This window comes from Mytilus edulis, chromosome 7 (assembly GCF_963676685.1).
Source record: "Mytilus edulis chromosome 7, xbMytEdul2.2, whole genome shotgun sequence".
NCBI lineage: Eukaryota > Metazoa > Mollusca > Bivalvia > Mytilida > Mytilidae > Mytilus > Mytilus edulis.
In genome coordinates this window covers 25028143-25053850 of record NC_092350.1, presented here as the reverse complement: position 1 = coordinate 25053850, position 25708 = coordinate 25028143, and the positions used below count along the sequence as shown (strand labels likewise).

General features: G+C 33.2%; 2 protein-coding genes across 2 annotated transcripts in view; one reads left to right on the top strand and one right to left on the bottom strand.

The window, feature by feature from the left end:
- Positions 1-8950: 8950 nt before the first annotated feature.
- LOC139483037 (thiamine transporter 2-like) lies at positions 8951-15489 on the top strand. Its single transcript, XM_071267065.1, has 3 exons — positions 8951-9550; positions 13516-13714; positions 15321-15489. Exons 1-3 carry the CDS (start codon positions 8986-8988, stop codon positions 15487-15489), a joined length of 933 nt encoding a protein of 310 aa, XP_071123166.1. The 5' UTR covers positions 8951-8985.
- Positions 15490-17895: 2406 nt separating this feature from the next.
- LOC139481112 (polypeptide N-acetylgalactosaminyltransferase 5-like) overlaps positions 17896-25708 on the bottom strand; it is a 31109-nt gene continuing 23296 nt past the window's right edge. Inside the window, exons 7-11 of the mRNA XM_071264219.1 lie at positions 25216-25410; positions 22106-22240; positions 21368-21454; positions 18823-18945; positions 17896-18550 (exon numbers count right to left, since the gene is read on the bottom strand). Of these exons, the coding sequence (XP_071120320.1) occupies positions 18428-18550; positions 18823-18945; positions 21368-21454; positions 22106-22240; positions 25216-25410 (663 nt within the window). The 3' untranslated portion in view covers positions 17896-18427. The remainder of the gene's footprint in view (positions 18551-18822; positions 18946-21367; positions 21455-22105; positions 22241-25215; positions 25411-25708) is intronic.

Genomic DNA, 25708 nt, shown 5'->3' with positions numbered 1-25708 from the left:
ATACCGTTAATAGGAATTAGCCCACGTGAAAAATAACCTTTTTAAGAGAAATTAGAATTGATGTTAATAATATGCGCTCTTTCGAGCTACCCGTAGAGTTTGCAACAGTAGTATACCACCTTTCGAAATTCATAAATCTATTGAGGAAAAAAAACGAGGGAAACGCATCAAATATAAAAGGAAAAACTACGACATACCATTGAAACAATATCGAATTATTAATAACCGGAAATACCACTCTATTGAAAGCGTTTTACATTTGTGCCAAAAAGCATTTTAACTGTGTCTCGTCTATTTTCACATTTGCGACTATTTACATATATTTACTATATACATATTTGTATACAATTTATTGATATGAATACATGCAATACCCCATCCGTCTGCCCCTGTTTACTGCGAGCTGGTTGGATGTAATTTCGGAACGAATAAGATTATTTATTAAACTATGTATATTCCCCTTTAAATAGCACTTTATGAGAAGGCACATTAACATATTTTGAAGTCTGTTCTTGTTAATTACTTGTGACAACACGTCTTCTTCTTCTTCCTTGTATGAGCCTCCTTTAATTAGGAGCACTATTGTAATAGAAAAATGCACTTTATTTAATTTCATATAGTTCATTAATTAGAACATATAAATTTTAATGTGAAAAATATTTTATAATAAATTATTGTTTAACTGATATATACTTTAAAGGCCAAACTTTCATGTCCATTTTTTAGTTCAAGTATTACTTCACGTTAGTCAAACTAATTTTCTGATAGAACAAATATTACTTAACCTTTGTTTGAAAGTAAAAGATTAACAAACAAGTCACAAACTTTGGACAGTGGTTGAGATGGTCAACTTACGTCAACAATTTAATTATGTTAAGCTATAGGGCACAAACTAGTACCTTAGTAACATCAATATCTTAATTAAAATTTATAATGTTATTTTATATTATTTTTTATATATATTCTAAGTTGTGTATTGTTTTATATTAAAGTTAAGACCAACGTGAAGTAATACTTTAACTAAAAACTGGACATAAAATAATAAGTTAAGATGGAAAAATTTAATAAAATTAAAAAAAGGCAGATTTTCGCAGTAGAATGTTATATGTACTTCATGATCAATGTATAAAAAAATTTAAAAAGGTTATATAAATGATAAGGACCATATCATATATGTATTAGCCAGTTAAGGATAGGAGTGAACATTAATTATTTAAGCTTCTTACAATTAGTAAATGACAGACTCTGTGTAGGTATACATATGTTACTTATGATAATCAGTATTCTCGTTTGGTTGTCAATTCCTCCACCTTACGATATATGTATCTTTATATAACAATATGCACAATGTGTGTTTTGTTTGTTGTCTAAAATTTTAAGTCTCTCTATGTGCATTTGAAATAACATGTTTCTAGTTTGGTTTTCAATATTTTCCATGAATTTTTCACAGTTATCAATCAACTCCTTATATTTTCAACAGTCTATTAGCAATTGTACTATTGCAGTTTTGTTCATGAAGGTGCAGTTCCATTTTGCTGGTGTGATTTTATTTGTGATCTCTTTTCTTATAACAAGGAAATCTTTTTCTCTCGTAGTACTGAGTATGGGACAGGTTGTCAGGAAATGAGTTATGTCTTCATTGTCAGTTTTACATAATTGGCAAGTTGGATCTACTGTATATGGGGTGAATTTATGTTGGTCTGCCTGAAGCATGTATGTTCCAGTTACCATCCTAGTCTTGAGTATTGCTTTTCCAAGTTCAAAACGAGGCAAATGCTTTATTTTCCAAACTCTGTGATGTTTGTTGATCTCAAAGTTTTCCGTATCCATGAATTTTAAGCTAGATTTTCTTTCAGATTCTATTCCAAAATTTGTCTTCTTTCAGCTTGATAGTTCTTTTCTATTGTTTTTTCCTTGGAACATTGCTTTGCAGTTGTATAATGGTTGGAAGTTCATACATATCTAATATATCCATAACTCTAGAAAAGAAGCTATTTTTGTTATCAAAATTTGTTGTTATTTGTCTTTCCATAAGCTGATGTATTTTTTAATTTTTGCATGTTAGTAGTGCAAGTAGGAGAGACAGAGCTCTTTTATGTATTTCTGCTTCTATTGGTAGTGCTCCTAACAGTAGTAACACTGCAGAATTAGCGGTTCTTTCTGGAAGAGATTGTAACTGGCGAAGATTTTTTTCTGTTCAATATCAGATCTTGTTAGAGGTAGCACTTGTAGTTCATAAATTAACCTTAGAATGACATAATTCTTGTAAATTTGATATGAGATTGGTGGGTCTAGACCATTTGTACCATGACACCCTGATCCCATGAATGCGTATTTAGTTCTTTTTGCTAATTTTATTCTCTCTTGTACATTTATATGACTTTCGTTGTTTTCAGCTCTTGTTAATCCAAGGTGTATACCTGATTTAGCTATTGTTACATCATTTCCATCTAATGTCCAGTTGTAATCTCTTTTTGTTTTGAAACAATCTTTGATTTGGATTTTTGTTGGATGTATACTGTAGTGGTGTTCATTTGCATATCTGCGGAGCACATTTAGCATTAGTTGTAGTTCATGCTTGTCATTCGATATAAAGGCTATATCGTCATATATATTTCCTAACTGGTATCCTATTGAATTTTGTTCCAATTCTAACAAAAGATCTTGGACAAAGATTTTGTATAGATGAGTTGATAGTGTACCTCCCTGTCTTACACCTTGTTTAATTTGGAAAGGTTTACTTATACCATCAAGCCATTTAACTTTTGTAGTTAGGTCAGCATATAGTGTTGTTAATATTTTCCAGTTAATTGGATGGATTTCTTGATTAAGCATTTTATCCATCAGTATAGTGTGTTGGAGTACATCAAATGCTGATTTTACATCCAAAATATTTATATAGAAATTGTCATTCCCCTTTTTGTCTCATATCTAGCTTCTGAAATAATTAAACTTGCCATGATTGGCGAAAAACCTTTGGTGCATCCAAATTAGAGGTCTGTTTTGGCTCTATCATCATTTTGTTTAGAAATGAGTATTCAAAGGTTTTCCCAGTTATTGGTGTTACTGTTATGCCTCTATAGTTACTGGAGGCATTTGTATGTTATGCATAGAGTTTGGTTGTGCCTGGCTGAAAGTGTGCATTCGATTCGTTGGTATTTGCATAAAGTTGTGCATTGGAGTTGGCGTCATTTGCATTAGATTTGGTGCCATATGCATTAGATTTGGTGGCATATGTATTGGAATTGGTGGCATATGCATTGGAATTGGTGGCATCTCCATTGGATTTAGGACTGGCTGTGCTGGTATATGTGTATTATGGAATGCATAAGGTGGTGCATGCATATAGGTTTGCATCACATTTGGTTGTATATAGTGACCGTTTCCAGGTAGTCCTTGGATGAAATGGATAAAACGGGAAAAAGCTGACAAAAAATCTTTGGACTCTTTTTTTAATTCAGTAATGAAGATAGTTGATATACGTATTCAACATTTTAAAGAACATTTTACTATAAACCCTTTCAACAATAAACCTATTTCTCGTATCAAACATAAACTAAAAGAACTAGCCAAGGAATTTGTTTTTGTCCCGGCAGATAAAGCTGCTAATAATATTATTATTGTTTGACGTAAATTTTACATTGAGGTTCTGAAAAAGGAAATCACCAATTCACCAACATTCCAACTGACTCCATTTTCAGAAAACGAAATCTGTAACAAACATAAACTTTTAGGCACCGCTTTACAAGCAGAGCCAAATACAATGAAAGTCCCAACTATGTATTGGCTTCCGAAGCTACACAAAACCCCTTACAAATATAGATTTATTTCGTCTTCAAGCCATTGTTCAACTACTAAATTGTCTATTCTTCTTACCAGCATACTTGGTACAATTAAAAACCTGATAATAAATTGTTCAAATAAGGCCTTCGAAAATAGTGGAATAAATTACTTTTGGAGTGTCAAGAACTCGTTGGAAGTACTTGATAAATTGCATGCTTATATTGGTGATTTTGAATCTGTTCAAAGTTTTGATTTTATCTACCCTGTATACCACATTGCCTTACATTCTCATTAAGAAAAAATTCACACACCTAATTAAATGGGCATTCAAAAAATCAGAATGTGAATATATATGTTCAAACTCTTTTAGGTCATTTTTTAGTAGCAATAAACAAAAAAACTATGTTAATTTGACATGCTTTGATACTATATATGCCCTTGAATTTTTACTAGATAACATTTTTGTTCGCTTTGGGGATTCCGTATATCGTCAGATTATCGGAATTCCAATGGGGACTAACTGTGCACCACTTATTGCGGACCTGTGTTTGTATTGTTATGAGTTACAATTTATGACAAAAATAAGTAAAGACCCATCGAAACAACATCTGATAAACAAATTTAATAATACTTTTAGATATTTGGATGATATTTTGGCTCTCAATAATGACGACTTCAGTATGTATATTAATGAAATTTATCCTGTTGAACTTACTTTAAATAAAGCTAATACTAACAATGACCACTGCCCTTTTCTCGATCTTGATATCTATATCACTAATGGAAAGCTGAATACTAAAATTTATGATAAAAGGGATGATTTTTCATTTCCTATCGTTAATTATCCGTTTTTAGATGGTGACGTTCCCTTGTCACCATCTTACGGTGTTTATATATCTCAACTTGTACGATTCGCTCGTGTATGTAACAATGTTTTAGATTTTAACGAGAGAAATTTATGTATTACTGAAATATTATTACACCAGGGTTTTCGATATCACAAACTAGTCAAAACATTTACTAAATTTTATCATCGGTATAAAGACATTATTCGTGAATATAGCTCAACATGCAGACTTTTAATACGTTCAGGTATTTCACATCCAATATTTTATGGTAATATTCTTTATAAAGCACAAAGGTGTCAGTATTCACCTCAGAAACTTACAAAACCTTTGAATAGACTTATTAAGAAGGGATATAATTACGATACTGTTGTCAAGTCATTAAAGATTGCATATTTTGGCGTTAATATTGAGTCATTGATAAGGTCTTTTCATCGGAACTAAACACATTTATTCTAAAAACAGTTGTTGGCATGACACGGGTTATGTTCTTCTCATATATGTTATGATGGTATGATACTAAACCCCTAACGGGAAGGATTGTGCCTGATGTTCATATGATGAAATCATAATCTTTCAGTCAGTTTAGTTGAAGTCTGGAGCTGGCATGTCAGTTAACTGCTAGTAGTCTGTTGTTATTTATGTATTATTGTCATTTTGTTTATTTTCTTTGGTTACATCTTCTGACATCAGACTCGGATTTCTCTTGAACTGAATTTTAATGTGCGTATTGTTATGCGTTTACTTTACTACATTGGTTAGAGGTATAGGGGGAGGGTTGAGATCTCACAAACATGTTTAACCCCGCCGCATTTTTGCGCCTGTCCCAAGTCAGGAGCCTTTGGCCTTTGTTAGTCTTGTATTATTTTAATTTTAGTTTCTTGTGTACAATTTGGAAATTAGTATGGCGTTCATTATCACTGGACTAGTATATATTTGTTTAGGGGCCAGCTGAAGGACGCCTCCGGGTGCGGGAATTTCTCGCTACATTGAAGACCTGTTGGTGACCCTCTGCTGTTGTTTTTTATTTGGGCGGGTTGTTGTCTCTTTGACACATTCCCCATTTCCATTCTCAATTTTACTTGGTATAAGACATAATAATGTGGTATGCTATATTTATTTTGTATCGCCATTTGGGTGGTTAGCGCAGTTTGTATACACATGTTCTGTATCATTTGGTTTTCCATTATTTTCAATCTATTCTCCAGATGCATTTTCTTCATTTGGTTTTGTAACTGTTGGTACATGTATGTATTGTGTGTATCACTATTTGGTCCTACATGAATGTTGACCGTTGTACGCTGTTGGTTGCGCTTGAGCATTTTGTTGAGATTCTTCTCTTCTATTAACTGTGTCTAGGACTGACTTCATGTGCCTAATTTCATTCTCTAGGTTAAGTATCCTTGTTTTTTTAGCAATGATAGTTTCCTCTTTGTCGTTTTGGCTTTTAGTGCCCTTTTGATTCTTTTTCACCAGACTCTCATTTGTTCTTTTCTCCTTCACATTTTCTGCCATGGTTATTGTTGGTCCTGTTTCATTACCCATGACTGGTCTTTGTTTTGATTTTGCTGTTCCTTTTGTTCTTTCATTGATGGTAGGTGTAAAAATCAATTTCAAGTCAGTTTCTTCCATATCTGTCTTTTCTCTCGTCTGGTTTTGTATATTATTAGACCTGGATGGTAAATCTTTGTCTATACTAATGATTATGGGATCAGGTTCTATCCGTGTTCTAATCTGATCATTGTGTCGTGTTTCTTCATGCTCATATTGTGTGCTTCTTGTGTTAATACTTATGTCTATGTTGTTATCTTCCGAGGATGGATCGCACTCTGTTATGTTTCTTCTTTCATACATTATATCATCATTACATAATGTGCAGATGTAATCTAACTGTTTCAGCTCATTTTCTCCAGCTTTGCTAGACAGATTTTCACCATGGTAGTGGTACCAGTAGTCACATCTGTCACATTCATTCCCTTCCTCTTAGTATTTTTTTGCAATACGGACAGATAAAATTGTCTGGGCTTGCGATGTTAGTATTACCATCTGTATTTGTCTGTTCAGTTTCGTCCTGTTCCTTTTTCCTCTCAGGCATGTTTCTAATCTGCCTTTTTTAACCTCTGTATTGGCGGTTTATTCAAAACATAACATCTCCTCATTCGGGTTATTCAGCTGTTCTTTCTTACTCTTTTCCTGTATTATTGATTTTTGTTTAATTTCTGAGGAACAATTTCTCAACTGAGATAAGTATGTTTGAATATTTTTGTTGACGATGTTGATCTCTCCGTGGTCTTTTGTTAGCTTTTCACATAGCTTATCAAATATGTTGTTGATAAATTAATCCACTCTGCTGCCATTCACATTGATTTGCAAGTTGTGTGATACATATTTATAGAAAATGTTAGCATATTTCCTTTTTCTTCATTAAGATTTTTGTTAAATACTTTGTAACACGAGTTTACTGTTAGTCCTGAATTTTCTACACCATTTTGGACGGGTAGAGTTACAAATTGGTCTTTTATTACCTCACTTTGAAGGATGTTTAGTATTTCACCTTTGGTGGTGTCGTATGTTCCAGTGCTTAATTCTATTACAAAGTATTTTCCTGGTTTTAATTCAAATTTAATCCAGAGTAAAATATAAGTATTAATATACACTAGATTGATGTTTGGTATAGCGCGGACAACCCACACTGACCTATCTTTCTGAGTGTTTGGTATTCGGTATAGCGCGGACAACCAACACTAACCTATTAATTTCAAAAATAGAATAAAAATATTAATATACACTAGATTGATGTTTGGTATAGCGCGGATAACCCACACTGACCTATCTTTCGGAGTGTATGGTTTTTGGTATAGCGAGGACAACGCACACTATTTATTTTCAGCTAGCTAAACCCTGACTCGTCGAACAGTTTTATAGTTCGGTTATATTGACAGAATTTGATGAGCAACTCAAATAGACATAATAGGTGGTTAAAGTATAACAATAATGTGGATCCAGCAGCAAATCGTGCACTGACTTTCGTACGTTATACCATCTTCTATGAACCATTTGTTAATCCACTTCACTGAGATAGGTTCATATCTGATCAAAAGAAAACCTGCACGCGTCTGTCCCATTGAAAAACAAATCGTGAGTGTTAACTTTTAATAAGTTCTTTTCGTTAAGAGACCGTCGATTATGAATTTTGACATATCTTATTTTCAAAGATTTTCTGGGGAAATTAGTTCGTTATGTACTACTATAAACAATGATAAATTAATAAAGTGTTGTTGTTTTTGACAGATAAATAATGCATTGGAAGGTGTTGACATTTTTGGTATGCCTCTTTGGCTTTTTAAAAGAATTCAGACCATCTGAGGCTTATATGTCAGCATATCTAACCGGACCTTGGAAAAATCTGACAATTGAAGAAATCAATAATGAAATATATCCTATATGGACTTATGCGTACCTGCTATGGCTCGTACCTGTATTTCTCCTGACTGATTATGTCCGCTACCAGCCAATATTAGTGATTGAAGGTATTATACTTATATACAATCATTGATAACAGATAAAAGAAGAAATGTGCCACTTATGAGTATTACCTGGTTACTGTAATTTTATTGAGGGGTCTCGTTGGTAAGGTATTCTAAGCTGTCGAACTACTGTGTCACTAGCCTGTCAATAATGAGGTAGTGAGTATAAACACCGCATGTGGCAGCTGCGTTCTATTCCAATTTTTGTTAACTTGGATTGTCAGTTTACCCTACAAAGGAAGTGTTTTTTCTTCTTGTATTCCGCCTTACTCCACCGATAAAAACGTACTATCACGAAAAAGCACAATAACGCGAATGATGCATTAAACATTAATTAATAAATCAACCAATCAATCAATTTTGTTGGGATTTAAAAGTTGTTAACACGTTTACACGATAATGCTCACACACACACACAAATACACACACACACACATACAGTACAATTTCTACAACAGTTCTAATTAATATCGAATTCATATCGTCAGTATTTGAAAAAAACATCATCAAAAGATCAAGGTCAGATTGAAGTCATACCTCTTGGTATATTACATGTTTGCAACCCCATGTTTTTGACAAAATAAAGTATTAAGAGACATTTCTTTAAATATCAATAATAAGTCCATCAATATATGAAATAGTTATTAAAGGTACCATGCTTAGAATTTAATACGCCAGACGCGCGTTTCGTCTACATAAGACTCATCAGTGACGCTCAGATCTAAATAGTTTTTTGATATTTGAAAAATATTTTATATATTTCAGGTGCAACATACATTGCAACATGGTCATTTCTTTTGTGGGCACAAGGTGTTCTGGCTTTTCAATTCATGGAAGTCTGCTATGGACTCATAACAGCTTCTGACATAGCTTACTATGCATATCTCTTTGCAATGGTTTCAAATGAACAGTACAAGATAATAACAAGCTTTACACGAGCTGCACTTCTCATCGGTCGTTGTTCTGCATATTTGACTGGACAGTTGCTCGTATCTTTTAATTTAATGGACTATAAACAACTAAATATAATATCAATGGTAAGTGTTTCGATGGCATTTTGTTTAGCCTTGACATTAAAAAGACCAAGCAATTCGGAGATATTTCACTCTAAAAAGCACGACGAAAACAACGACAAAACTGGATCTTCAGCCAATCATGAAAGTCCGAATGTTCAAAAACCAACTTTTAAGAGCGGAATTTTATTCTTATGGAATGAACTGAAAACTGCATACTCAGATAAGTCTGTAATAGCTTGGTCTGTATTTTGGGCATTTGCATCATGTGGACATGGCCAAGTCAGGAATTATATTCAGAACCTTTGGGAAGTAATTACATCAGATGATCAAAATGGAACCATTTACAACGGAGCTGTAGAGGCATTTGGTACCCTAATAAGTGAGTTTGCGAATTGTTTCAATCAAGTATTTGTATGCCTTACACATGTTGTCATTTTAGGATTCTAATTTAAAAGCTTTGATAGTCGAAACCATTTACTAGATACTAAAATATACCAATACAAACCACCTGATTTGTGTTTCTTCTTATATTAGTTATCGATGATTAATGCGAAAATTTCAAGCTATAATCAAGAAAACAATTGTCACAAAAAAAGTGAGAGTAATTGTCCAACTAGAGGCTCTCAAGAGCCTGTATCGCTCACCTGACTCTACATTGGTTTTGAAATCATATAAAATAAGATAAAATTTGGCTACAAAATTACAAAACTTGGTCAACACCTCATAAGGAACATTCATGCTATGTTGGGTTCCATTCCATTCAGTGGTTCTCTAAAAAGAAGACTTTTGTATGCATTTCCCATAGGGTCCTATGTTAAACTAAACCCACCACTGGCGGCCATCTTGGATGATGGATCGGCTACAAAGTAACAACACTTGGTCAGCACCTCATAAGGAACATTCATGCTATGTTGGGTTCCATTCCATTCCGTGGTTCTCTAAAAAGAAGACTTGTGTATGCATTTCCCATAGGGTCCTATGTTAAACTAAACCCACCGCTGGTGGACATCATGGATGATGGATCGGCTACAAAGTAACAATACTTGGTCAGCATCTTATAAGAAACATTAATGCTATGTTTGATTTCATTCCATTTTGTGGTCCAATTTGAATGTATTTCCCATAGTGTCCTATGTTAAACTAAGTCCCCCCGCTGACGACCATCTTGGATGATAAATCGGCTACAAAGTAACAACACTTGGTCAGCATATCATTAGGAACATTCATGCTATGTTTTGTTTCATTCCATTCAATGGTTCACTAAAAGAAGTCATTTGTATGTATTCCCCATATTGTCCTACGTTAAACTAAGTATACCGCTGGCGGCCATCTAAGATGATTGATCGGCTATAAAGTAACAACACTTGGTCAACACTTCATAAGGTATATTCATGCCATGTTAAGTTTCATTCCATTCAGTGGTTCTCTAGAAGAAACTATTTGTATGCATTTCCCATAGGGTCCTATGTTAAATTAAGTCCCTCGCTGTCGACCATCTTGAATGATGGATCGGCTACAAAGTAACAACACTTGGTCAGCACCTCATAAGGTATATTCATGCCATGTTTGGTTTCATTCAATTCAGTGGTTCTCTAAAAGAGTCATTTGTATGCATTTCTCATTGGGTCCTATGTTAAACTAAGTCCCCAGTTGGCGGCCATCTTGGATGATGGATCGGCTACAAAGTAACAACACTTGGTCATCACCTCATAAGGAACATTCATGCCATTTTTGGTTTCATTTCATTCAGTGGTTCTCTAAAAGAAGTCATTTGTATGCATTTTATATGGGGTCCTATGTTAAACTAAGTCCCCCCACTGACGACCATCTTGGATAATAGATCGGCTACAAAGTAACAACACTTGGTCAGCATATCATTAGGAACATGCATGCTATGTTTTGTTTCATTCCATTCAATGGTTCACTAAAAGAAGTCATTTTTATGTATTCCCCATATTGTCCTACGTTAAACTAAGTCCCCCGCTGGCGGCCATCTTAGATGATTGATCGGCTACAAAGTAACAACACTTGGTCAACACCTCATAAGGTATATTCATGCCATGTTAAGTTTCATTCAATTCAGTGGTTCTCTAGAAGAAACCATTTGTATGCATTTCCCATAGGGTCCTATGTTAAATTAAGTCCCCCGCTGTCGACCATCTTGAATGATGGATCGGCTACAAAGTAACAACACTTGGTCAGCACCTCATAAGGTATATTCATGCCATGTTTGGTTTCATTCAATTCAGTGGTTCTCTAAAAGAGTCATTTGTATGCATTTCACATTGGGTCCTATTTTAAACTAAGTCCCCAGGTGGCGGCCATCTTGGATGATGGATCGGCTACAAAGTAACAACACTTGGTCATCACCTCATAAGGAACATTCATGCCATGTTTGGTTTCATTTCATTCAGTGGTTCTCTAAAAGAAGTCATTTGTATGCATTTCATATGGGGTCCTATGTTAAACTAAGTCCCCCGCTGGCGCCCATCTTGGATGATAAATCGGCTACAAAGTAACAACACTTGGTCAGCACCTCATAAGGAACATTCATGTCATGTTTGGTTTCATTGCATTCAGTGGTTCTTTAAAAGAAGTCATTTGTATGCATTTCTCATAGGGTCCTATGTTAAACTAAGTTCCCCGCTGGCAGCTATCTTGGATGATGGATCGGTTACAAAGTAACAACACTTGGTCAGCACCTCATACGGAACGTTCATGTCATGTTTGGTTTCATTGCATTCAGTGGTTCTCTAAAAGAAGTCATTTGTATGCATTTCCCATAGGGTCCTATGTTAAACTAAGTTCCCCGCTGGCGGCCATCTTGGATGATGGATCGGCTACAAAGTAACAACACTTGGTCAGCATCTCATAAGGAACATTCATGCCATATTTGGTTTCATTCCATTCAGTGGTTCTCTAGAAGAAGTTCAAAATGTAAAATGTTAACGACGACGACGACAGACGACGGACTACGGACGCCAAGTGATTAGAAAGCTCACTTGGTCCTTCGGGTCAGGTGAGCTAATAAGAGAGAATTTGGCACCAGGATAAACAAAGCGATTTTTAACGCGTAAGATATGAGTCTTTTTCTTTTTCAGCCATGGCGTTGTCAGTTTTATTTTCGATTTGTGAGTTTGAATCTTTCACCCCTAATGTAGTAAATTTTACACGTGTTAGTAAATTTAATGCTACTGATATATTCTTTAAAAAAAAAAGAAATACAAAACACATATCGTTAATTATTTACTTTCAATATGTATTTTTGAATATTCAGGTGTGTAACTATGATGAGCATCACACGTATATATCATATCGTGAATATTAGAATATAGCTGTATATGCTAATACATTTTAAACATATAGAATAATACTTAATAAACAGCTGCGCCATGAGCGCATGATACGCCCGACGTCTTGTGTGGAAGTTTTATGCAATAATCATAAATAATTTCTGAGAAAGTTTTAAGCAATAACCATATATTCTTTTTGAGACACGGCGGGACATTTGAAACCCCCCACCCTGTTTTGTTTTTTTACAAAAACCTAAATATCACTAAAATAGAATTTTGAATCAAACCAAAAAGTATACAGATCTTAAGATTAATATAACAAAATAGTGTGTAAAGTTTTAAGCAATAATCATAAATTGTATTTGAGATACGGCACAACATGTAAAAAAACCCTCCCTCATTTTTACAAAATACTCAATAACTCAAAAATGAAATTTTGAATCTTCACCAAAAAGTATACAGATCTTTAGCTTAATATAACAAAGACATGTGTAAAGTTTTAAGCAATAATCATAAATCTTTTTTGAGATATGGCGCGACATGTAAAAAAAACTTCCCCCTTTTTTACAAAATACTCAATAACTCAAAAATGAAACTTTGAATCATCACCAAAAAGTATACAGATATTTAAGCCATAATCAAGAATCGTTTTTGAGATACGGTGCGAAAAAAACACTCCCTTGTTTTAGTTACAAAGTGCCGTAACTCAAAAAGTATTAATCTTATTTTCACCAAAAAGTATACAGATCATTTGACCATCATAAGGAACAACTATAATAAGTTCATGAAATTTGGAGAAGTCGTTCTCAAGTTACGGTGCGACATGTTTACGACGGCAGGACAGACGGACGGACGGACAGACGGACGGACACCGGACATTTGTATACCATAATACGTCCCGTCAAAATTTTGACGGGCGTATAAAAACCTGAAATTTCATTCGTGCTTCTTTATACCGTTTGGTGGCATTTTATGCATATAATGCACATGCAAGCCGAAGAGTTTAATTTTGTATTTATGCCGCTATATTTGTATATTTCGTATTCATCAGGTTTCATAGGTGTATTAGTATTTGGATTTTTACCTGTGAATTGGTCCCGCCCAGGACTATCAGAAACAATAATGGCCATGGTATGTGTTTTGAATGCCGCTGGCCTTACAGTAATGGGGCTATCAACAAATATATGGGTTTCGTATGCAGTGTACAGCGGCTTTAGAGCTACATATCATACAGTGATATCATTAGCAACGTAAGTGTTATATATCTAACCACTTATTCTAAATATCTGTTTAACTGTCGGCTGATTAATTTTGTAAGAATTAGGTGAATAGTTGTTTTAACATTTCTGAAAACTTTTAGTTGTGCTTGTCATATTCTAGATCTGAACTTTCTCTTTGATTTTGTAACTTGTGAACTCAAGCGTTCAAATGACATTATACATATTTCACGTGAGATTCATTATGATTATCCAAAGAACAGATAATACTCATTTTTATGTATAACTCCCGCGAGAGTGATCATCATAATAACTCTGAACTGCTGTTTTTGCTGCTTTTTCTTCCTACATTGACGAGTTCAAGTCTCTATTTAAGGGTAATCAAAATAGATATATTAATCTCATTACTACAGTTAACAAGTTATTATCAATGAAATGGGTGTTCAAGATATTTGACACTAAGGCTAGAACGTTTCAAATACAGGAATAAGCATGGTTAGGTCTACCGTTTTGTTCCCTAAATTCAACAATCATATCTATTATATTTATATGTCATATAATAAATAACCTTTAGATGTTCACAAAATATTACTTTTTTTCAGACGTCAGTATACATTTATTTGAAACGTGTCTTGCCTATTATATTTGGGCTTCACACGTCTTCCATTTAGTGTGTATCTGCAAAAAACTGCCATAATAGCATCAGTATTAAATCTTGTCAAATATAATCAGATATGAGCAAATAAGATATTTAGTACAGATATGATGTTTTTAAAAAGATGTTTATAGCATTTCATAAGTATTCATAGGTTTGGTGACTATGTTCAATGCATCTATCCCATCGAACTTTAAATAAAGAATACAAAAGATAATGTTAAGTCTGCTCATATCTTGACTGACATCTAGAAATTCACAATTTCTCGTTGAAACGTCATTCCAGGGCATGCTTTTCCAATCATGATTTCCTTTCTATTTGTCTATGTATTGCCATTGCATGTTATTTATACTTTTGCAAATAAATGTTCATTCATTTATAGAGGGTTGCTCCTCACAAGCGGTTAAGTTCAAATCATTCACTCGAAAAAATGGTCAAACGCCATCACGAGTTGGTTGATCTGACGAATAGTTCTAATTGTCGAACCCAAAGTCCCGTCATCTCTTCTCCGAATATTAGATTTCAATATTTTTGAAATTTTGCTTTTTATATGTGTAAAGTAGAATATTGACTCACAGCTATATTGTTAAAAGTCTACGCGTAAGTTTGCTGTTCTAAAACGTGTATAATTATTTCGATATATTTAGGGCGTCAAAGTACTATCAAATATGCCTTTCTTTATTCAGATTATATCAAGGTGTTTGATTATCAATAACATTAATACAACTTTGATTTTACTCATTTTCAGGGACCAATATAATTGCTCTAATTGTGCCTCCCGCTTAAAAAGAAACTTTTAATGCCTTCCATATATCATATGAAAAACAAAAAGAAAGGTGATCACTGGGATTATTACGTGTGTTCCATGATTCAAGAGTAACCAATTACGCTGTTGCTACTTTATGCGTGCAAGTCAATCGTAGCAGTTTTAATAATGAAACAGTACACAAATTAAGTTATTATATTTCATATTTTATCTTACAGGTTACAAATTGCTAAATCCCTCACCAGACAACGGTATGGGTTTGTGTTTGGAGTCAACACATTTATGGCTCTCGTAGTTGAAACACTATTAACAGTAATAATAGTAGATAAAGTAGGTCTTAATTTGGACGTACAGACACAGGTAACGCATTTAAAATTAGATAAATAAACTGGTATAATTAATACAATTGATTATATCAATTCTTTGGATGGATTATAGGTGGGAAATAAACTTGTTCACTAGAAACCAATAGGCTCGATTGATAGGTGAGTGAAGAAAAGAGCAAAAATGATAAATTATTGAAACGTCGTTTTCTATGTCATTGCAAACGCGTTTATAGTCATCAAACTTACCAGGATTATAATTTAATACGCCAGACATGCGTTTCGTCTACATACGCTCAGATCAATATAGTTATAAAGCCAAACAAGTACAAAGTTGAAGAGCATTGAGGACCCAAAATTCCAAAAAGACGAGCCAAATACGGCTTAGGTAATATATATCTGGGATGAGAAACTCCTTAGTTTTTCGAAACATTTAAAGTTTTGTTAACAGGAAATTTATATACATATGACCATATGATGGATATTCATGTCAACACCGAAACGTCCACCAGCCGTTTCATCAACCCAGTGGTGTAAATAGTTATCAAAGGTACCAGGATTACAATTTAATACGCCAGACCAATTGTTTACTTTTTACACATTGTGACTTGGATGAAGAGTTGTCGTATTTGCACTCATACCCCATCTTCCTATTAATATGTACAACACTCAAACAAAATGGATTTCGACAGCAATTATTTTCATATCATTAAAACGTTCACGTCAAAATGATAGAACTTGTTTAACAGAACCATATTTCCGAGAAATTTGCAAATCGGTTATTAAACAAGGGAGGAGCGGCACTTTTTATGGATATACTATATAAATTTATTACACATTAAATGTTTCTCTAGAAGTTTAAATGATACCTATGCCAGTTCCAGTTTTACGATTTGGAACTGCAGCTTAACAAGTTCTTTTAAATGAACACAAACATTTCGTTAAAATACAAAACGTCATCGAATAACAATTATGTTGCCTTTTCAACCATAATGTCTTTAAGTTTATCAATCAAAAGGATAAGAGAGGCGAAATATACCAAAGGGTTTTGCAAGACATAAGTCGAAAATAAACTGACAACGTCATTGTACTAAATAAAAAAAGACCAAACGTCATCAGTATACAATACAAAACGCAACAAAGAAAACTAATGACTGAGTAACATGAACCACACCAAAAACTAGGATCGATCGCAAGTGCTTATGAAGGATAAGCAGATCCGTGAAACATGTTTAAATAAAACTACATCGTCTTAGGAAAATTGTTTTGTTTGACTTGGATTATAAGGATATGTAAAGGACATGTCAGTAAGACAGCATTTAAACAGTCTACAAGAACGGCTGTTCTTGTCGAGTTGCCAGCGATAAAATCTATACCGTGTCTGACCCTAAACCTAACCCTGCATGACAAATTTGTTTACTAGTACTAGATTTGTTATCAATCAAAATGTTTTAACCTATTACGTAAATTCGAAATTAAAAAAAGGTACATTCTAAAGCAATGTATTATAGATAACTAATCTGTATATTAACTATATATAAAAATGATAGATACAATTTTTATGACTGGTGGAAACTCACTGCTGATTGCTTTGAGCAATTTCAGTTTTCCTTCCTATTTTATTATAAACTATTATCTATGTAGCAAATGCCCGCGCAGGAAATAATCGACGCGAATTCAAATAAAAGAAAAGAATGATTAGATTTATGATACTTCTTTCGACTTGAATATGGAAGTGGTTTAATATCAATTATCATTATATATTTTTTGGAGGTTTTGTTTCTAATGTATTACGTTTTCTTGTATGCTCTATTGCATTGTACCATTGATAGTAAGGCATATTTCTGAAGCCTAACTGCAATTCACAGGTTAATGTGGACTACAAACTTGGTAAAACCGGGCAAACAAGGAACAGTTTTGTATGGTTTCACAGCCAATAAAGTAGTAGTTACGCTTAATAAACGTTAGGGATAAGGATTTGAATTTTCCCCGAGCTCATTATTTCACATGTATATGTTTTAATAAGTTTCCCAGCCAATGGAAAAAGACATAAGGACACTTGAGTGGCAAATAATTGTTTTCTACAATAAACTGATGCCGAAATACTGTCATTTCACAATAACTTGTTAATGATAGGTATTATCTGTATCTGCATGTATCATTGTCTTACGTTGGCAATACAATTTTTTTTAATTTACACGTCGGAAGCAGGAGCACCTAATGACGGTGTTTGAGAGATGATTTGTATCTCTCGACTGACTTGATGCATCCTATATTTTCTTCAAACCGTTCCAATGAATCACTGTCTAGCCAAGGAATTAGTTCTTAATCGATTAGTAAAATAGTGTGTTCTTTATAAATTGTCAACACATTTAGGTTATTATCATAAGAAATTAAATCAAAATATGATTGTTTTCCAGGTCATTAGTTTCCTTTAGATACTTCCTCCGCCAATATAACCCAGAAATTATGATAACGCCAAGTTTAATCAAAGTGGCTTCAAACACGAAAAAACAAACTATCAATAAAAAAAATGACATTATAAGTTAAAAACAACGGAAGCAATTGTTCATCATAAAACGAAACAGGATTTTCTAAACGGAAGAGGGTATCAACAAACATTAGTAGGAATATTGACTCCAAATAACATTTTAAAGTGAAATTAGGACACGGGTATCAATAGAATGCACTCTTTATAGATTCTCATAGAGTTTGCTAGTGTGTTCATAATTTTCCCTTAAAAAACTTTGACATAATATAAAAATAATATCCACCTAAAATACCACTCTATTGGCGGTGTTTTACATTTGCGCAACACCGCATTTTAATTTCGCCACTTTCATTATATTTCGAACGTATTAAAAAATGTATGATTTCTAAACAACATTGATTGAAAACTTATTGCTATACACTGTATACATTAAATGCTATTATGTAATATTCTTTGATAATATATTTTAACTATTTTCATTTAAAAGCCATATATAGATGTATAAACATTTTCAAGATTTCCTCTCCCAATACCATGTTTGTTGTTTTGTTTGTGAACATCCTTCTAATGACAGTGTATAGTCATTTACAACCTTTAAGCACATTCCTGATTCAATATGCTGTATCCAATTATTCTACAACAAAATAAGCAATATTACATCTGAATGTTGATTATCATTAAAATAAATGTAATTAAATTATTATAAAACACAAAACAACCCGAAACAAAACAAATAGAAACAAAAAATGCAAGGCATCTAAACAAAAAAAATACCTCTTTCTATGTTTTGGTTAAAGTTTGGCTTTAAACAAACGGTTGCATTGAATCAAACGATTACATTACGGTTATCCTGAGTTACGCAGTTAAACCTCAATGAAGAGAGAATAAGACACAAAAATAAATCACCTGTAAGTACTTCCATTTCTGATTTTTATAATATTCACATCGTTTAGTTTTGATTTTGTTATCCTCATACACAAGACATTGGTTCTCACATCGGATTTGGAAATCTTTGGACAAGTCCCAAAACTGCAAAAGAAATGAGAAGGTGCACAACAACGAATCAGCTACAAAGTGGTTCTAACCAAAATCAACAATATTTTAAAGTTGATAGTGTACAGTTGAAAGATTTGAATTTTGTTATGAAAGTCGCTGCTAAACAGTTTTATACCCACGAATTGACATAACATTATATATACTATTGGTTAGTATTACTTCAAAAACGATTAGATAGTCTAATGTCTTAAGATTGGTAAAGGTATAGTTTCGTAAACACTGAAAACAAAACGTTATGTGAATGTCATGCGTCCTAAGAGCTTTTCTGGTTTTACCTTCATCAGAAACGCTCAAGTGAAATATTTGAAAGTCAAAACTTTACTAAACATCATATATATTACTAGTTCGTATTACTTAAAGAACGATTAAGTCTATTATCTTAACAAAAATATATTATAATAAATATGGCATTGCAAGTCAATAATTGACGCCAAAGAATACTCAAAACAGCCCACAGAAAACAAATTACAGTTAACATTTTTTTTTGTACAACTTTTCCTATCATCGATATCAAAGCAAAACGTATAAAACTTTAAATCATTTACTACCGGGCTAGTACTATCCTACATGATTTATAGTAAAGTAAAAGTGGTTTCGACTAAATAAAAGTAATACCGAAATGGACTAGAAGCAGCAAATGTGCATTGCAATCTACACTCGTCGTGTTGCAACTCTCCCTGTTAAATTCATTAACCAATAAATTTATTTACTAATAGTCTACTCATTTAAAATATTCATTGGCACATAAAAGTTTCTGTCTATCATTGCAGTCCGTTTGTCCACTTGATATCTTTTGAAAGTGTTGTCGGGTTAATGTTTTACCATCTTGTACATTTAAACAAGAGATAAAGATTACAACAGATACAGTTAAGTCGGCCTTATATTTTGACTTACATCTAGAAATTGACAATGAGGGTCGGTTGAAAAAAAACTTTACGACAAAAGAGATGATTTCAGCTTTCCAATTGTGAACTTTCCATTTCTAAGTAGCAACATTCTAGCAGCACCTACATACGGTGTATATATCTCCCAATTGATACGATATTCCCGTGCTTGCATTTCCTATCATGATTTTCTTGATAAGGGTTGTTGCTCACAAGGAAGCTATTAAATCAAGAGTTCCAAATGGTAAAGTTGAAATCATCACTTCTTAAATTTTACGGACGCCATCACGAGTTGGTTGACCGTTATAGAATAACCGTTTCACAAATGATATCGGATATGTTCCTTAAGTCGTAACTACAATCCCCTTCCCTTTCATGAATGTGACCGACCGAATTAGACTATTTACCGGATGTGTTATCACATAAGCAATACGACGGGTGCCACATGTGGAGCAGGATCTGCTTACCCTTCCGGAGCACCTGAGATCACCCCCAACTTTTGGTGGGGTTCGTGTTGCATAGTCTTTAGTTTTCTATGTTGTGTCTTCTGTACCATTATTTGTCTGTTTGTCTTTATATTTTTCAGCCATGACGTTGTCAGTTTGTTTTCAATCTGTTAGTTTGACTGTCCCTCTGGTATCGTTCGTCCCTCTTCTTTAATAGTAACCCTGACTATTCAATGGAAAAAACGCTATAACGGATACAACCGCGCGATATCATTATTGAAATATTTCGGGTTCTTCACTTCAAATATTTATTGAATCTATTTAAGCCAAGATCTTCATTTGTTCAGTGGTGTATTAACGTTCACTTTTCAATTGACATTTCTGAACTTTACTTTGACCTATAATGGTTTACTTTTATAATTGTGACTAGGATGGAGAGTTGTCTCATTGGCACTCATATATCTATTTTGACTCCAATCTCATCCAATTAATCACAAAGATACACATTCTGTAAATTCAATGAAAATAACACTTTACAGTTTCGTGTGTACAAAGCGCTTTAATATGTGGATTTACTTTCATTAGATACATTGAGACCTTGATAGTTTTACATTGTTTTATTTGCATTTCAAGTTTTAATCCTACGCATCCCCAATCAATGTTTTCCAACCACTTGGTGTACCTAAATTAATCAAATAACTTACATTGTACCACATATATAGTTTTGAACTTTTGGATCGTTCCTGGTGGAGTACAAGAATTCATCTAGTGGCCAATGCTTCCGTTTTTATGTCTTAAATTATATGTTTTGTTTGCTTATTTTAAAATTATCAAATTGTTGTAATGTGTTGTACAAAATCTCTCATACATTGTGGTCGTTAACGTGCTATGCCTTTTTTGTTTTGTTTTTATGTATTTAAAAGTTTGGTTTTTTTTTTTTAAAATTTCTTCTTTGCAAACATTAAACTCAAGCTAAATGAAAACTATCATAACATGCATTTTACAAATATATATATACATGAATGTTCAAATATTTCACAGTTTTGTACATAGGTTATTAATTACCTGTGAATATCCATGTCCATGACATTTCCCTACAAATGGTTTCTCTCCCCAATAAGATAAACAAAGCTTTGTTTCTGAATGTACAATCTGTAGAATATACTATATTATATATAATGTTACATGTATAAAAATAAAATTGAGAAAGGAAATGGGGAATGTGTCAAAGCGACAACAACCCGACCATAGAGCAGACAACAGCCGTAGGCCACCAATGGGTCTCCAATGTAGCGAGAAACTCCCGCACCCGTATGTGTCCTTCAGTCGGCCCCTTAAAAAATATGTATACTAGTATAGTGATAATGGACGTCACACTAAACTCCGAATTATACACAAGAAACTAAAATTAAAAAGCATACAAGACTAAAAAAGGCCAGAGGTTCCTGACTTGGGACAGGCGCAAAATTGCGGCGGGGTTAAACATGTTTATGAGATCTCAACCCTAGTAGTCTTTAGTTCGATGTAAGTAGCATGGCGGTTTAATTCGACCTCAATTTATTCCAAGTCCTACTGAAGAAGAAAATAGTCCATTTGATAACACGAAATTAGAGATGATTATAGTTTTTGGTGCTCCCTATTGATTAATTGATTAATTCATAATTATTATGATCAGGTTTGTATGCCAGTTTTATTTCAGATGTGGAGCATCATCAACTAAAATATTTACAGAATTATCTAGATATCAATGTGTATACCTTTTAAACGATTTACCATGCATAAAATATAGTCCGCTATACTTACCGCTCCCGAAGCTTGTAAATTAACTGGTATATATAAATCTATCATCTGTGTTATTCTATCTAAGACATATTGGAATGGTTTACATTTGTTCTCTTCTCTTATTCGTTTCCTGCTGGATACATCACCGGTTTTCCTCTGCAAACACATTATATAAGACATTACAAGGACTGTCTTTTGAATTAAATAACTATTGTAGCCTGACATTTATTCCATAGAATCTAAAACTCCAAAAGCGCATATTGTTTAAAGCTAAATATAACATGAAACTTATTGAGTTTTAAGATCATTTATATTTTATATAATTAGGACACAAACACGTCAACTATACTACTGATTCATTGTATATATCTAACCTCTAAGAATATATAAAAACAAAACGTTTTTTGTCAATAAAACTATTCAAACTGAAAGACGATGAAATAGTTACAGATGAACAATTCGTGTACAAAACAATTGGATGCATGTACCTTCAATATTGTATAGGTCTATTAAAAAACAAGAGGCTCTCAAGAGCCTGAATCGCTCACCTTAATTTTTTTGGTTAAATCTCTCATCAATGATTATTTTGGCTTTTCAATTTATTTAAATGTTCTTTGAATCGTCCTATTTTCTTCAAAAGCAAAAAAAAAATCATTTTCTCCTATGTTCTATTTTAGCCATAGGAGCTATGTTTCTGACATACAAGGAAATGAAATATAAAATTTATACTAGATACTCTGAAACTCATTTAGCCTAAGTTTGGCTGAAATTGATACAGCAGTTTCAAAGGAGAAGTAAGTCAACATGATGAACAAATTGTGAAAAAAGTCTTTAAAGGGCAATAACTCCTTAAGGGGTCAATTGACAATTTTGGTCAAATTGACTTATTTGTAGATCTTACTTTGCTTAACATTTTTGCTATTAACAGTTTATCTGTATCTATAATAATATTCAAGATAATAACCAAAAACTGCAAAATTTCTTTAAAATCATCAATTCATGGGCATTATACCTGAAAAACCAGTTACCCAATTCGGCTGAAAATTTCAGGACAGGTAGACCTTGACCTAATAAATACTTCAACTTCTTGTCTTATTTGCTCTAAATGCTGGAGTTTTTGAGATATAAGCCAAAAACTGCATTTTACCCTGTGTTCTATTTTTAGCCATGACGGCCATGTTTTTTGACGAAATAATCAATAAAGCACAAACTTTATTTTATACACCCTACTGATCATTCAGTTGAAGTTTGGTTGAATTTGGTTTAGTAGTTTTAGAGGAGAAGATTTTTTAAAGTTAGCAAATATGATGAACAAATTGTGAAAAATTGTCATTAAAGGACAATAACCCCTTAAGGGGTCAATTGACAATTTTGGTCATATCAACTTATTTGTAGATCTTACTTTGCTGATCATTTTTGCTGTTTACAGTTCATCTTTATCTATAATAATATTCAAGATAATGACCAAAAACTGCAAAATTTCCTTAAAATTACCAATTAAGTGGCAGCAACCCAACAATGGTTTGTTTGATTCATCTGAAAATTTCAGGGCTGATAGATCTTGACCTAATGAACATTTTTACCCCATGTCAGATTTGCTCTAAATGCTTTCGTTTTTGAGATATAAGCCAAAAACTGCATTTGACCCCTATGTTCTATTTTAAGTAATGGCGGCCATGTTTTTTGAAGGATCAAAAATCGAAGCACACACTTTGTGCAGGATAATCTAAGGAACAATCATGCTAAGTTTCATCCAAATCCATTCAGTAGTTTCAGAGGAGAAGATTTTTTAAAGTTAGCAAATGTGATGAACAAATTGTGAAAAATTGTCATTAAAGGACAATAACCCCTTAAGGGGTCATTTGACAATTTTGGTCATATTAACTTATTTGTAGATCTTACTTTGCTGATCATTTTTGCTGTTTACAGTTTATCTTTATCTATAATAATATTCAAGATAATGACCAAAAACTGCAAAATTTCCTTAAAATTACCAATTAAGTGGCAGCAACCCAACAATGGTTTGTTTGATTCATCTGAAAATTTCAGGGCTGATAGATCTTGACCTAATGAACATTTTTACCCCTTGTCAGATTTGCTCTAAATGCTTTCGTTTTTGAGATATAAGCCAAAAACTGCATTTGACCCCTATGTTCTATTTTAAGTAATGGCGGCCATGTTTTTTGAAGGATCAAAAATCGAAGCACACACTTTGTGCAGGATAATCTAAGGAACAATCATGCTAAGTTTCATCCAAATCCATTCAGTAGTTTCAGAGGAGAAGATTTTTTAAAGTTAGCAAATGTGATGAACAAATTGTGAAAAATTGTCATTAAAGGACAATAACCCCTTAAGGGGTCATTTGACAATTTTGGTCACATTAACTTATTTGTAGATCTTACTTTGCTGATCATTTTTGCTGTTTACAGTTTATCTTTATCTATAATAATATTCAAGATAATGACCAAAAACTGCAAAATTTCCTTAAAATTACCAATTAAGTGGCAGCAACCCAACAATGGTTTGTTTGATTCATCTGAAAATTTCAGGGCTGATAGATCTTGACCTAATGAACATTTTTACTCCATGTCAGATTTGCTCTAAATGCTATCGTTTTTGAGATATAAGCCAAAAACTGCATTTGACCCCTATGTTCTATTTTAAGCAACGACGGCCATGTTTTTTGACGGATCGAAAATCGAAGCACACACTTTGTGCAGGATAATTTAAGGAACAATCATGCTAAGTTTCATCCAAATCCATTCAGTAGTTTCAGAGGAGAAGATGTTTGAAAAATTGTTAACGACGACGACGACGGACGCCAAGTGATGAGAAAAGCTCACATGGCCTTTTAGGCCAGGTGAGCTAAAAAGACGAAGCAAATACAATATCAAAAGAAAGATCAATGACCGATTAAAATTATTGATACAATACGCAGCCACGCTATTTTTACCACGGCTTTGTATAAACAATATGTCAATACTTAAACCTGCTATTCTTATTTTGTTACAACTATGACAAAATAGGGGGAAAAAGAAATGTTTCATTCCTTCATGTCTGTCCTATTAACTAGACAAAATTGCATTCCAAAATAATTTCTTTAGAATTCAGATGCAGATTTTAATACTTGCCGTATAGTTACCAAGTCTGTTGAAGACCAGATGTTTATATTCATCCATCCATACTTCTGCTACTCTATACTGGTTACACATTTCATCCATTATAGTCTTATTGTGCAGCTCATTAGACCAGATAAGTTTTTGTCTGTATACATGCCCGATGTGAGAACATGGTACAATTTCTATATCACCGCCACACATAACATACTGAAAATATAGAACATGGTATAATTTCTATATCACCACCACACATGACATACTGAAAATATAGTTAAACATTTTTTTTTAAACTGACTACAAAAACAATGTTTAATTCGACAATGCTAGAAAGTATCATTCATAAAAAAATGTAGTGTATGTAAAGTTCACGAAAAAAAAACTGCAAACATTGATTTATTTTCCCGTTATGTTACACGTTTTAAAACTTTTTGTCAACTTTCTGATATCCTTAACTTTTTTTTTCATTTCTGTTTTTGTTTTAATTATCACATAAAATAAAAAAAAT